We start from the raw sequence: 14,827 nt of genomic DNA on the forward strand, positions 1-14,827 counted from the left end.
CTTCCCAACATGGTAAACCTACTTGTGTCCTGGTAATCCACGTCGTTGCCATTGTATGCATTGCGGAGTCGGTTGGTCATGATTTTCAGCTGCATGATCTGCTGACGGATAGCCATGTCAGGCTTCGTTATGTCGACATCCACCTCTGGGTTGTTAATTTGACTGGCAAGACCATCTCCCATCAGCTCGGGTAGATATCTAAATAAAGAACGTTCAAATATATTAATGACAATTTGGGATGAATGGTGCTGTGTGATGCGCAAAAAAAAACTTTAGATTATGAAGATGTTTAGGAGAACTCCTACTAAACTAAGTGAGAGGATCAAAAAGTGACAGTAATAACGATCCTCAGTAATATCCCTGCTTTGGAATCTGAAATTCCAGCCCATGAATAAAAAGTTTAGTGGGGCATTTCGAAAGATCAAGTGAACCTTCCCCACAAGACCGCCAAAGTTGTAATCAGGCCCCAAATCTCTCAACTCTAGGATGTCATCATCTGATCTCCTGTTGTAGATGTGTATGAATTGGAGATAGGCGTTTTCACTGTCAGCAGCTAAGTTGTGGAATGCCTTGCCCCGTGTACTTTGAGCAGAGACTGGCTTTCTAAATTTCTGCTTGGCCATAAATCCATTGCTGTCAACCTATATATAGGAAGTTGAGTGGAGTGGCTGTGGGTATGTTATTGTTAAGCTTTTCAGTGCCAACAGAGTGAGCATGCAGGAAATGTAAATCTAACATTTAACACAGGACCAAACTCTTTCTGCCCAAATCCGGAACGAGGGTATAACATTAGAAGTAGAACTGTTATTCCCGGGTTTTATTTTTTAACAGTTCTCTACCATAAAATAGATCCTGTATAACACACTCTTTTTAAACAACCAATGTAATCAGGACTTTGAAATGCAAAATATATATTATTATTATCCCCTTGGTTGATGTAACAATTGACAACAGAAACGTAGTGCTTATAAGTGAAAATAATGTGAACTATACATACAATGTGATTCACTTATTTACAATCAAGAGTGTCTCGTTTCCACATGTTTATAAAGTTCAAACTGAATGTTGTTCCTTATTTGCAATGATTATCTTCAGTAACAACCCCTTTGCAAATGTTTTGACCAAAACCACTAATAAAATGGATCTCATGAGGACAGAAAGGTCGCCTGGCACAACAAGTAATCGTTTAGGAAGAGTTGAGATGCTGTAGCACCTGAACAGCCTTGTATCACTTCCTGGGTCTGTGAGCCCCCGCCCTTCTCCTCCTCTGGCGTTTCAAGCTGGAATGGTGGATCCAAAGGTCTATGTGCCATCCTTGGTTACCGGACAACAGCACGGTTGATGAGAGTAGAGCAGATTTAGAGCAGTGCTTGATGCCCGAGAGTAGGGTAGGTGAAGTATTGTGAGCCACCTGTGTGTAATCCTGAATGGCACAGTGGGCAGAATGGAGCACTGAGAGGCATGGGGGTTGGCAGCACAAACATACTAAGCTGATGTGCAACAGGGGGCCAGCTCGGCTGTTAACCTCGGCTCGCCTCTCTCTCTGTAATGCTGGCACACACGGGAGTATGTGCACAAGTTCTCCTTTTTTTGGATGTAAAACAGTGACTTTGCTCACACCCTGGTTAGCCACTTGATATCATTTATTTGGGGGAAATGTGCAATGCTGCAAGTGCCTGCAATAAGTGCCTTGAGAGCCATCTATGGACTAGATGACTAGATATTTTCCCCTGTAAAGATTTAAAGGCAGTGTTCAAACACACTTTTCTGACACAGTTGCTGTTGAGAATTTATTGAAAGGCTGAGATTTGTTTGTTTTTTGGTATGCATGAAGGTGTGGTGGTAAAAGTACGGCCTGTATACCCTCAGATGTCTTAAAGCAAGTGCTAGGCCTAATTAGACAAAGCCTGATATTATCATCACCTCATCAGCACATCTTGTGGTTTAGTGACCCGCAAGAGGAAGAGGATATCAATAATATTAACATCAATATTCATCAGAACAAGAGAGTGGGGCCGACCTTGAAGTAGGTCAAACTAAAATGCCTAGACAAGCAGGTGCAGAAGCCCAAACTGGACCTGTAGGCCATCCAACCGTTGCTATGGATATCCAAAACCTGATAGACCGACAGTTGGGGAGCCTGCCTCTGGTGATGTGCGTATCTGTTGCATGGAACTGAGTGCCTCTACCCCTGTACTGCTGCTGCTTAAGGGGGTTCTGGACAACATCAACATTTTAAGACAGCAGCAGTTTGTTTTTGCAAATGAAATTAAGCAGGGCTTCAGGAACATAGAGAACCAAATGACTCAATTTGATGAAACGTTGTGAAAAAACTTCATATGATGAGGACAAGTTCAAAGTTGTCTCCTCTCTGAACTTGAGACTCAAGAGAGAAATTAGGCCACTTTTGACAAGCAGAAACAATTTGAAAATCATTTGAGACAATCAAACTTAAGAATCGTAGGGGTGCCTGAAGGGAAGGAGGACAATATGGGAACAATTGCATGTATTGAATCAATCTTTTGCTCTCCCTGAATCTTCTCCAGATCTGACCATAATGCATGCACACTGAGGACAAGATTTATGGAAAAGTGGTGCAGCGCGGTGCTGCGCCAAAATTGGCAGCCTCGCGCTGCTCACTTTAGAAACACAGGGATGCGCTGTTTTTAAGTGAATAAAGTGCATCCCTGTGTTGTCCCCTGTGCTTGCGCTAAATTCAGCTGCCAACGCAGGCATCCTTGCACCATCGTGCAAGGATGTCTGTGTTGAGGGGTGTGATTGTTTATGTGTGAGAAGGTGTCCCTTCCTGCACATAAACAATCACTAATGGCGCTTTGGCACTTCTGTGTGTGCTGCACAATGCAGCACACACAGAAGTGCCAAAGCGTCATTTTCAAATGATTGTTTATGTGCAGGAAGGGGCACCTTCCCACACATAAACAATAATTTCTGGCATTTTGTTATTTTTACGCATGCTGCAGAATGCAGCACGCATAGAAAAAGCAAAAAACGAGGAGGAATAAAAGTATTCCTCCTCGTTGTGCCCTGCGTTAGATTTTGGCACCCACAGCAACACCCATTGCACGCCCCTTCCATGCTCAGTGCTGCGTGTGAAGGGGCTGTATTTAGAAGGCGATGTTAAGCCACAAAAAGTGGCTTAACGCCACATTGTTAATACGGCGCAGTGCTTAGTGCCACAGGAGCGTCACGAAAAATGACGCTTTTGTGGCGCTAGGGGCCTATAAATACGCCCCTGAGTGCCTTATCATATTCCAGATATCACTAAATATCTTCCCACTATTTTGTTCATTTTTGCTGATCATAGCGTCAAAGAAAAGGTTTCAGTCAAAACTATCAAGGAAAAGACTTTCTCTGTGCAAAGTGATTTTATGTTTACAATTTTTTCGGATATGACGATTGATACAGTACAACAAAATAGAGTGTTCAAGAACATAATTGCTTCATTTCAGGCTGTTGGGGCCCAAGAGTCCCTGATTCAGGTGGCTACACTTAAAGGTTTTGTTCAAAGAACATTTTCATATATTTCACTGGTGGCAAATGGACAATCGTTTCTTTCAGAGTTAAAGCGGTTGGGCGAATTGATTTGCAGGATGGCTTTTTTTTGTTCCTGCTGTGCTGATTAAGTTTGTGCTTTGGCTGGCTAGATTAGCTGGTTATAGGAGTGAGAACATTAGGAGGAGGAGGGTATGTTGAACTTGAGTGGAAACAACTCTAGGAAAAAGCAAGCAGTCAAAACTTGGATAAAAAATCATAAACCCACAGTGATTTTTTTGCAAGAAACTCATTTTCCCCTATGGAAGATGTTTAAAATACAACTGGCTTTAAATACTTTAATTTGGTGGGTGCAGAAGATAGAGGAGTAGCAATTTAGATTATGAAGAATGTTAGAGCAAGGATTTATAGATATGGAAGAAGGTGGTGTTGGGTAGACTGCATGATTAATTCACTGCGGTTAACATTAGTTAATTTACATGTGCCATGTGATAAGGATTCTGTCCCATTTGATAAATTGTCTCTGTCACTAGCAACAGTAGATGGAGTAATGATCTCTGGGGGTGGGGGATTTCAACTATTTGCAGCACCCAGGTCTTCATGATTCCTCTCATGAAAAGACTCAACTGAAATCTAAAACCGGGAAATAGCTTGGGGAGTACCAGAGAATTCATACATCCAATCAAAAAAGAATATAAATGTTTTTCAGCTAGACATAAATTGGTGGCCCACATTGATTATTATTTGTTTTCCTCCACAGTGGAGTTTAAGCAACTGAACATGCTGCCTAATGGAACTTCTGACCATATAGCAACATAACTTGAAATCTCATTGAAGGATAACGCTATAAAAAAACATAGATGGATTTTTAATAAGATCTATTTGGGAGATGAACATAGGATTATGTCATGTAAAATAGAGATTTGGAGTTTTTTTTTTATCATAAGGGATCCGCTCCAATTAATATATGGATTTAGCTTGGTTGAAAGTAGTGCAAGAGGAAGAAAATAGTTTAGAGAATAGAGTTAATTACGAACACATGAAGTGTCTGAAGCATAGTTCAGATAAGAATAGGAATACATTTAAAGAAGTGAAAGTTGCCCAGTTAATCCATGTGGATCAAAATAGTTTTATTGCTGGTCGGCAGCTTAGCACCAACAACACCAATCTGAGAGACGCTTTGGATATGCTGGCCATAAATCAGATCCCTGTGGTGATCTTCTAATTGGATGCTGAAAAGGAGTTCAATCTTGTTGTCTGGGTAACTCTTTTTTAAATATTAGAAACATTTGGATCTTCAACCCAGATCACAGGTTTTATTAAGAAGATGTGCGCAGATGCTGAAGCCAAATTAATTTTAAAGTAGGGACCTTTAGGGTTCTGCAGGGTATGAAGCTGGGCTGCCTGCTCTTGACGGTTCTTTTTGCCTTTTTTATTGAGCCTTTAGCTCTAGCCATTCAAAATTATAGAATCATTCAAGCGCCTCTTATTTACATGACCAAGATCCAGTTATATGCTGACAACATTATCCTCCTTTCGGCCTTCCAAAACCTTGAAGGATACAAGGTGAACAAATCTAAAACTGACATAATCTTGAGTAATTGTGTAGCGGAGGAGCTAGTCCCAGAGTTTTGGGGCTGCATTCACACTGACCCTAAGAGTTACCTAGGGGTATATTTTACAGAAGATGTAAACCTCTGTTAACCAAAGTTAAAGGATTATCAACTAGATGGACACCGCTTTCCCCTTACACTTCTCAGACAGGTTGCCCTAATAAAAATGGCAGTCCTCCCTCTATTTAATTTTTTATTTGCAGCTGTATAACACAAAAATATGACTCCTTCACATTGGAACACCTATTAAGGTGAATTCCTAAACTCACACAGCCTCACTAAGGTATTTTCCATTTATGGAAGTAGAAGGCCTCACACACATAATAGTGTCATGCTTCATCCTTGACTTCTACTCCCCACCCTGCTAGGATCAATGCCACAAGGGTGGACTCAACCGTCTATCTCCTTTGAGCAGAGGGGAGTTCTTGATAAACATTTTTTGGGATAAAAAGACTGGGATCTAGACTCATAAAAATACATTGTGTTTACCTCTGGTATTTCCTTTATTAATGGGGAACATAGGTATTGTTAAAAGCATATGGTGAACCCATGATGATAATGTTTCGTGTCACCAAGGGTCTTGGGCATTCATCAGGGCCAAGGACCCCTATTCTCCTGACTATAAATCTCTAGTTCACCCTACTAGACATTGTGCAGGGAACCACCAGCATAAAGTCCTACCTTCCATAAGGTTAATGCTTCACAGGACACCTGTGGGAATATAACACAGAAATTCCCACTTGCCCTGTCCTTGGTTTCATCAAAACAACCTACATAAAAGCCCAGTGTCCACACATGAGGATGCACACTACAAATTGTGACACAAAGTGGCCCAATTCATGCACTAGCCCCTTCTAATTTAGGAAGCCTATCATCCACTATAAGGGGATGCATGAGGTGGACCATATTTTAATTTAGAGTCCAACCTTCCGATCTTACACTAAATTTGAGAGCCTCTCATTTCTTGTTCCATGATAGGGGCAACACCCTTTATAGTCACATACTAAAAGAGAGACAGAACTACTTAGACAGCAGATATTACACGCTGCAGCCCACCTACCATAGGTGATACCCTCAATTTGAAAGTTTACACAAAATAGCTATAAAAGAACCATATTAATATTAGAGGTGAGAGAAAGATTATGAAGAGCCTATGTCTAATGGTGCCTACCAGTGGAGCTCATATCTCCAAGCTGAGTCGCAGTGAAAGAATTCCAGACACCGCACTTCCGTTCCCAATATAGCTAACATTGCTTCACGGTCTTAGGGACCCCTTATTGAAAACTTTCAGAGAAAGACAAGTCAAGCTTTTCGAGATCGAAGGAATAGCCTTCCTTGTTTAAGCTCTGCCCCATATCAAAGGACTGGTACTTTTACAAAGTCATTCGAATGCCCCCGTACTTACCTCGTCAAAAGGAGCGTCTGTTAAAAAATACCTATTCTGTTCCCTCATCAGGACGAACTGGTAGCTGGGCCCCCTATCCTTGTTGTCTATTTAAACCGGGTGATGGTCATCGTCATCTGCTTCAGCTGTGAGTTGCATATGCAACTCCAGCTGCATCTGGCTTCCACCCACCGGGGAGCCTGCTAATGTAGTCCTAAATACCAAGAATGTTTCTAGTCTCGGGGAGGGTTGCGGTGTGCCTAGGTAATATAGTCCACCCTTTTCCACAGATACTACAGGTACTTATCATTCCAGTGGAGCTTAGAAATATAGGGAGTCATTACGACCTTGGCGGGCAGCTACCGCCGCCCGCCAGGCGGTAACCGCTGTGCGGCCGCCAATGCGGCCGCACTCACGCGGCCCCCATTACGACATCCCCGCCGGCCCAGCGGGGATGAGGCCGCAACATAGGAGCCGGCTCCTAATGGAGCCGGCGGTGTTGCGGCCGTGCGACGGGTGCAGTTGCACCCGTCGCGCTTTTCACTGTCTGCTATGCAGACAGTGAAAAGCTGGCCGGGGCCCTGTTAGAGGGCCGCTGCACTGCCCATGCCAGTGGCATGGGCAGTGCAGGGGCCCCCAGGGGCCCCAGGACACCCCTTACCGCCAGCCTCTTCCTGGTGGTGCAAACCGCCAGAAACAGGCTGGCGGTAGGGGTGTCATAATCCCCAGGGCAGCGCTGCTTGCAGCGCTGCCCTGGTGGATTATCACCGCCGGGGCTAAAACGGCGGGAAACCGCCGGCCCCGGCGGTGCGACCGCAGCGCCTCCGCCGCGGTCGTAATAGGGCTGGAAGCACCGCCAGCCTGTTGGCGGTGCTTCCGTCCTTTTAGCCCTGGCGGTCTCGGACCGCCAGGGTCATAATGAGCCCCATAGTCTCCATCATGACTCTACCATTTATTTTTGCCCAAATGGATGTAAGGTTCGTCCTCTTGAGAGAACTGGGGATTATGCCCTCCTTTTTTCCTTTCTGTCATCTCTATCATCCAATATGTTTCAAGCCATACATGAATTTTTGTTGGTACTGTTATCTACGAGGCAGGGAAAGCCAGGTCATGTTGTCCGCTTCATTTATCACACCGGCAGTTGTTTCTAGATATTTTGTGATATACAAGCCCATAACAGTCAAACCATGTAAGAGAATAGACCAAATGACCTCCAGTAGGAGACCAATTATTTCTAAAATAATACACAAGTTCTTGTAAGGGCATACGCGACTCCAGCTATATCTGGCTTCTGCCCAAAGGGAACCTGGGTAATGTAGTTCTGGATACCAAAAATGTTTCTAGTCTTGGGGGGAGCCTAAGTGGTATAGTCCACCTATTCTCACAGATACTACAAATACTGTTCATTCCAGGAGACCTGGGCAATATAGTCACCATCACCGCTACACCATTTATATATGTCCAAAAGGTCGTAACCTGTCATAAGAAAGGTTCATCCTCCAGAGAAAACCAGGGATTATTGCCCTCTATTTTTCTTTCTCTCATCCCTATGTTATGATAAGTGTAAGCAACATATTTCACAACTCTTTTCTCACGCCAACAGTTTAGTCTCTGTATTTTGTAACATACATTACGGTCAAAAACGGGTACAGGAGATAGGCCAAGTGACCTACAATGGGAGACCAATTATTTCTTAAATAGTGTGCACGACCTTGGGCTAATTCCGAGTATATACTTCGACTACTTGTGTCAGTTCCTTTGCAGCTGTCCCATGTGTATTCCACTCTAGATTCTTTGAGCTTGTAAATTTGATGTCCTTGTCTCTTCTGTGGCATAAGCATAGCACTAAACACTTTATAAAACAGTATACAGGAAGGAGAATTGGCTCTTCCAGGCTTTAAGTCATACTATATATATATACATGTTTTGGTTTAATACGATTCACACTTTACATGGTCACCTTAAGAATGAATTGATGGATAAGATGTTAGAAGAAAATCATATCAGAGTCCTTTCAAAACTTACTAAATACCCAAAAAGTGAGATACAAGATGCTTCAAAGGTTTCTTACAAAAAGCACAATTCTATAAGGCTAATGGCATTCCTTACCACTAATTCTAAACCTCAATTGGGCCAACTCGAATGGAAAAACAGGGGTATGATGGATCCAGCAATTGTAGCCAGATGGGCAATGAATGATTTCTGGAAACTAGATGATTTTCTGATGTATGATAAATGGAATACTTGGAGTGAGGTCGAACCACTGATTTCAAGTGATAAAACTTGATTGCAGTGGTCTGTGGAGCTGGTGGTGTGTTTTGTTTTATTGGTGTATCTTATGTATTTAGGAAACTGCTTTGAGAGTGTATTGAATGTTCTCAGTTTATGCGATATGTCATTGTACCTCCAAGTCAAAAATAAAAATAAAAAATAAAAATTATTAAGCATCTCATTCAGAAGATGGTAGCCGAATCACGCTGTACTGGATCAAAGCACTTGCATAGGAGCTCACACATATAATGATTGTGATGTTTCAAAATGCAAATCTAGCATCAAAACATCAAAATGCAGAGAGATGTCTGTGTGAAAAAGAGTGATGCTTGAACTACATGAGAGACTTGTTACGCAGGGAAGTATTTCCTAGGTCAAAGGACATAAACCTGAGCCAAATGAGAGCGTACTGAATAAATAAAGACCCTTTTGGTTACCTGTAAGGCTCTTAAACTAAAGGAGAGCATCCAAAGCCAATACACAAACTCTTAGGGTGCACAAAAAGACTTTGAAGCCAAGAAAAGAGCCCCCAACCCAAGAGAAAGATGCTTAACACTAGGGAAAAAGAATTGGGCCAAAAAGTCAGAACAACAAAAAATATTCCTAAATTAAGATCCCTGAGATGAATACACAGGCGTGGGATAAAGGGCCAATTTTGGTGAAAAAGAGTAGAATAGTAGAAACCAGAGCAAGGTCATTGTCTCCAGAGCCAGTAAATGGGATGCTAGGACCAGGAAGAGAATCCTGCAGTGAAAGAGAATTTTCTAATCTAACAGGCATGCCAGTGAATCTTTAAATTATGGAAATACAAGTCTGGTCAAGTCAAGGGAGAGGTTCAAAAGACAATGGAAACATTTATGAGTAAATTGAGAGATGTTTTAGTAAGTGGATAATCTTCTCCTGAGCCACAGAGGAAAAGCTAAGCCAAAGATAATTATACAGAGCACAGTGAGGGACTCCTAGGCCACTAAGATACTCTTGCAGTTAGAGTCAAAGTGCAGGCTAGCAGATCTAGAAGACAGTCTCTTCAGACAAGGAAAACTCATGGCAAAGAGAGAGAATCCTGCACTAAGTGAGAGACTCTGGAACAAAGAGATTGATTGCAAAACCAGAGATTTAAAAGATCAAGTGACAAAATTGTTTAAATAAATAACGTGAAGGGCTTACTCTTCTGGATGGAAAAAGACCCGATAGGAAAAGACCTAAATAAAGTGCATGCAAGACAAATACATTTAAACTAGTTTTAAGAGCAGAGGGAAAATTGTAAAATGGCCACCAAGTCAACCTTCATTAATTAAAAATATAACTAATATATTACTACTCAAGTTCATTATTTTATTTATTGTATTTTATTTACTTTATTTTATTTACTATTAAATAATTGCAACTGAGGCTAGGCACACACACAATCTCACGGGTAACCCCTGCTGCTCTTGGTAAGAGTGCAAGAGTGGTTGGCTATTACAGACAGAGGTTACCTCACAAGGGCAATCTTTGACAAAGACCTTTTGTCTATGATCTGGTGTGTTTTGCCCTTGGATATTCATGTGTAAATCAGGAATAAGTAGCACCTGTCACAGAGTAATCTTTGTGAATGTGGTTCACTAGAGCCCTGAACACAAACCCATATAATAAGTGTTGTCTTTAGAGCTCCAGCATACTTCACTAAATATTTGTAACTCTAAAATAAATGCAAACAACGCTTTCTTACCTGCTCTTGGACATCCCGTTCCAGCATTTGTGCTCGTTCGTTGATGCTGCAGTTACCTTCTCGTTGCAAAGCATGTTTGGAAGAACTACCCAGTAGTCTTTCATGTCTTTCAGGTTTGCTTTGGCATTTGCAACCTATTACAAACAAACGAACTGTAAATATCTGGGATTATTCATTCAATTATAAATATTTTATTACTGCAGACTCATAGAAAAAAACCATACCTTTATTGTCTGTGATGGAAAGGTAAATATTGTAAATAAATGAATTGATTGTAACCATCAAATTGTATGGACTAAATGTTTCGCTTTTAGATCTGTTAAGTTTTATTGATGGAGCCCAAGTTCTTGATGCCTTCTTCAGTCTCTTGCACATCTATTAGGCCTCTAAAGCCTAGCTTTTGTTTGTTAAAATGGTTACGTTTATAAGTTTATTTTATGAAATGGATTCGTATAGAGTGGACATAGTAAAGCGGTACTGCACAAGCAAGAGAGAACAGACGTATAGTAACAGTATATTCTGCGGACAAAAAATAGAATAACAGACTATTTCTAGGTACCATCCAGAAAGATGAGTTTTAGGTTCTTACCAAATCACAACAGATTTAAGTTGAGTCTGAGATGTTCGTAAAGTTTATTCAAATTCTAGTTTTAAGAGCGAGTCAGAGCAGTTCTCTCTAAATTGAAAGTTATGTAGTCTGATTTTTGTAGCACTTTGATGAGGTGCTGAACTGAGAATGTCTTGGGGAGGAGCCAAAGTGAATTACAGAGGCCCGACAGTAAAGTGTTGATCAAGTACAGGTGTGGGAGAACGGCGCCCAGCAGAACTCTACTGAAATCTGCATGAGGAAATGGAAGTTTTTAATTTTTAAGTAGAAACAGTTGGATTAAGACAATTTTTGTCAGTTTCATAATGCCCGTGACAATGTGAAATTGTTTTTTATGGTGAAGGCCAGTGATTTAGCAAAGACATTTTGGTGTGATGCTAAGATGTGGTATTTGGAAAAGTCATTTCTGGACTGGAGGTGTCTTTTGGAGTGAAGGAGGCAAAATTCAGTTTTTTCTTGATTCAGTTCAAGGAGGTTATCCCCAGTGGCACCCCCCCAGTGGTATTACGATGTTCCAGCTGGGCTAACCGGCCAGATCATTGTATTAGGACGTTCCCGCTGGTTAGCCTGGTAGAAACAGTGCTATGGTATTGGTGTTGGCTCCCTTAAGGGAGCCAGTGCCAATACCATAGCACACCAGCACCCTCCGAATGTGCACTGTCTGCAAAGCAGGCAGTGTGCATTCCAATGGTGCAGGGCAGGAGGCTCATGCCATGTGCAGTGCAGGGGCCCCCCTGTGGCCTCTGGCACTGTCTTTCTGCCAGCCTTCCATGGCAGTGTTACTGCCATGGAAAGGCTGGCAGAAAGCTTAGCTGTAATCAGCACAGCAGCGCTGAATTCAGCACCGCCATGGCTGAGCACAACTCAGACTGTCATTGGCCTGTTGGGAACCATGCTCCTGGCGGTGATGGTGGTCCCCTGCTGGGTCCACCAGCTAGGGTTGTAATGTGGCGGTCCGACCGTCACCGCAAGTCTGGCAGTCCTTGGACCGTCAGTCTTGTAATGGGGTCCTAAGTTTTCAGGGTTGAGATGTCAGATGGGTTAGAAACAACATAATACAGTTGGGTATTGTCAGAATGCTGCTATATATGGATCTATTTGATTTGTAGAAAAAGGTAAAGTGATTCCAAGTAGAGGTAGAAAAGAGAAGGGGAAAGGATAGAGCCCTGAGGATCTCCACACTTTAAAAGAAAGGTGGGGGATTCTGGAAAAGCCTTAAACTATGAAATAGAATTGGGAAAGATGCAAATCATTAGTTCATTATTTGATCTTCATATCACTGTGCATATGATAGTGAGAAGGGCCTTGTGGTCAATGATGAAGAATGCAAGAGAAAGATAATGTGGCACCAAGAGATGTTTCCTAGACATCTGTCATCCATTATTTGGAGAGTTGCTTCTCTCTGTGCTGCATTTGAGTCAGAAATCAGATTAGAAGGTGCTCACGACATATGGAGCTATTTTCTTGAAGTATCCCATCTCACCAACAATACAGCACCATTCAACCACAAAGCAGAACACATCCCACCACAATAACAAAATCCCAACATAACACTACATAACACAACCGAACAACACAATAGCAGAACACCATAACTTAAAAACACAACTCAGCAATTTAACAACACAAAACACAATACCACAATAATAAAATACAACATCAGAATAGTATAATACACCAAAACACAAACACCACAACACAGCAATAAAGTTTAACACAACTTGGCATCACAAAAATAACACAATACAACAACATAACTAAACAGCACTACAACACAAGAACACAACAACACAGTTTGGGTTCAGCATGTACATATACAAAGCCAGCACCCCTGTGGAAGACAAAGGGGCATATTTACAAGCCCCTAATGCCACCGAAGCGTCACTTTTTTTGATGCTCCGGTGGCGCTGTGCATTGCACCGTAATTACAAGGCGGCGTTAAGCCACTATATGAGGCTTAACGCCATTATGTAACTATGGACCCTTCACACCCAACACTTTGCGTGGAAGGGGCACACAACAGGAGTTGCTATGGGCATTCCACAGCAACACCCATTGAATTTTGATGCTGCCCCAGATTTACAAGAAATTGCAAATCTGTGGCAGCACCAAAATCTAACGCCACCTCAGGGTTGGCGTTAGCATGGAACAACAAGGAGAAATGTTTTCATTTCTCCTCGTTTTTTGTTCTTTCTATGTGTGCTGCATTCTGCAGCACACATAGAAAGAGCGAATCACCATTGAAGATTGTTTTTGTGTCGAAGGTGTCCCTTCTGGCACAAAAACAATCTCCCCCTCAACGCAGCCATTCTTGTACTATGGTGCAAGAATGGAAGCGTTAGTGCTAGACAGCTAATTTAGTTCCAACGCAGGGGGAAACACAGGGATGCACCATATTTTTGTAAATACGGAGCATTCTTGTATTTCAGAACTGATGCAGCATGGCACTACCAATTTTGGTGCAGTGCCGTGCTGCACCAATTCTTTGTAAATATGCCCCATAGTGTTCATATAACTCTTAGTCAGTTGCCTTATGCTAAGGGGCATTATGTTTCATATATAAGGTGGACATCAAAAACCACTAAAATACGTCACTTGTGCTTAATGGAAAACTTCTTGTCCCATTTATGGCTCTTTCTGTTGTAGTATGCCAGTGGGGGCATCATGTTTTAAGTAGCTGATCCTGATGTTCATATCCCTATCCACTTGCAGCTACTAGCAACTAAAGGGAGGCGAGGTTTTCAAAGTAGGGCCCTCATCAATGCTGTGGACCATTCAATGGCAAGTTAGATGTGGGGGAGGGGGAGAGGTGGGGAAATCACGTTACTGCCCTATTGCATTCACTGATGAAACCAGCAGTTCCTGGATGGACTGAGAAAATATTCATCATTCTCACCTTTGAAAGACCAACAATGCTGTTGTGTGACAGAAGGTTTTGCCCAGTGCATGTGGAGTGGTCCCCTAATGAAGTGCGAATCTGCCATATTTTAGGTTCTGTACATAACCCTGCTTCACACCTGCCCCATCCGATTGTCTTGAGAAATAAGCGGCAGATTTGGAATGAATTAATACACAGGCAGGCACGCCATGCTCCCTTTAGCATGAAGAGTGTTCCTAAGTACGACCAGCATGGGTAACCTGCTAATCCAGCTTCAATCCGCCCTCCCAGCAAACACAGATGGTCATCTCCCCCATCACATCGCTGACGCTTCCTTATACATATAGTGAGTGCAGGCCTGTTTGCATGTGCCTTTCTATATTTCTTCCCCCCTCCACTCCAGATTTTGGGAACTTCATGACCCTCCTGGAACCGCGTATTGTTATAAAATTAGATGGACTCATTGTCATGTAACTGCATATACAGACACAGCAATCCTTCATCCTACATGCGTCGGCTTAGGCACGTACGTGATGGCGCTCACCTTCCTGCATCTTATGCTTCTGTAATTCTAGTGTATACGGTTTAAAAAAACAATACAACGATTTTTAAAAAAGGAGTGGGCTTTACTACAAGTACTTGCTCCCTCAAGAAATTCTCCTAGTTAAATCATTTTTGTACAAGTTACACTTAACAAGCTCTGGTAAAGGCAGCATCGTGAAGCCCATTCGAGCGCATCATTAGTGAGTTGACTGTGAATTTTAATATGCGTTGATTAAGGTAGCAAAACACCTCTAGGCTTGTTATAGATCTGACCACCAAGCTGAGCTCATGTTCTGGCTCTAGATGG

General features: G+C 42.2%; 1 protein-coding gene across 2 annotated transcripts in view; it reads right to left on the minus strand.

Moving 5' to 3' along the window:
• The window catches only part of GPC1 (glypican 1), a 448,857-nt gene that overhangs the window by 34,203 nt on the left and 399,827 nt on the right, over positions 1-14,827 (minus strand). For both annotated transcript variants that reach the window (XM_069213742.1, XM_069213741.1), the window contains 2 exons: positions 10,493-10,626; positions 23-198 (listed from right to left, as the gene is read on the minus strand). In XM_069213742.1, coding sequence (XP_069069843.1) covers positions 23-198; positions 10,493-10,626 — 310 coding nt within the window. The remainder of the gene's footprint in view (positions 1-22; positions 199-10,492; positions 10,627-14,827) is intronic.

Source organism: Pleurodeles waltl, chromosome 11 (assembly GCF_031143425.1).
Source record: "Pleurodeles waltl isolate 20211129_DDA chromosome 11, aPleWal1.hap1.20221129, whole genome shotgun sequence".
Classification (NCBI taxonomy): Eukaryota; Metazoa; Chordata; class Amphibia; order Caudata; family Salamandridae; genus Pleurodeles; species Pleurodeles waltl.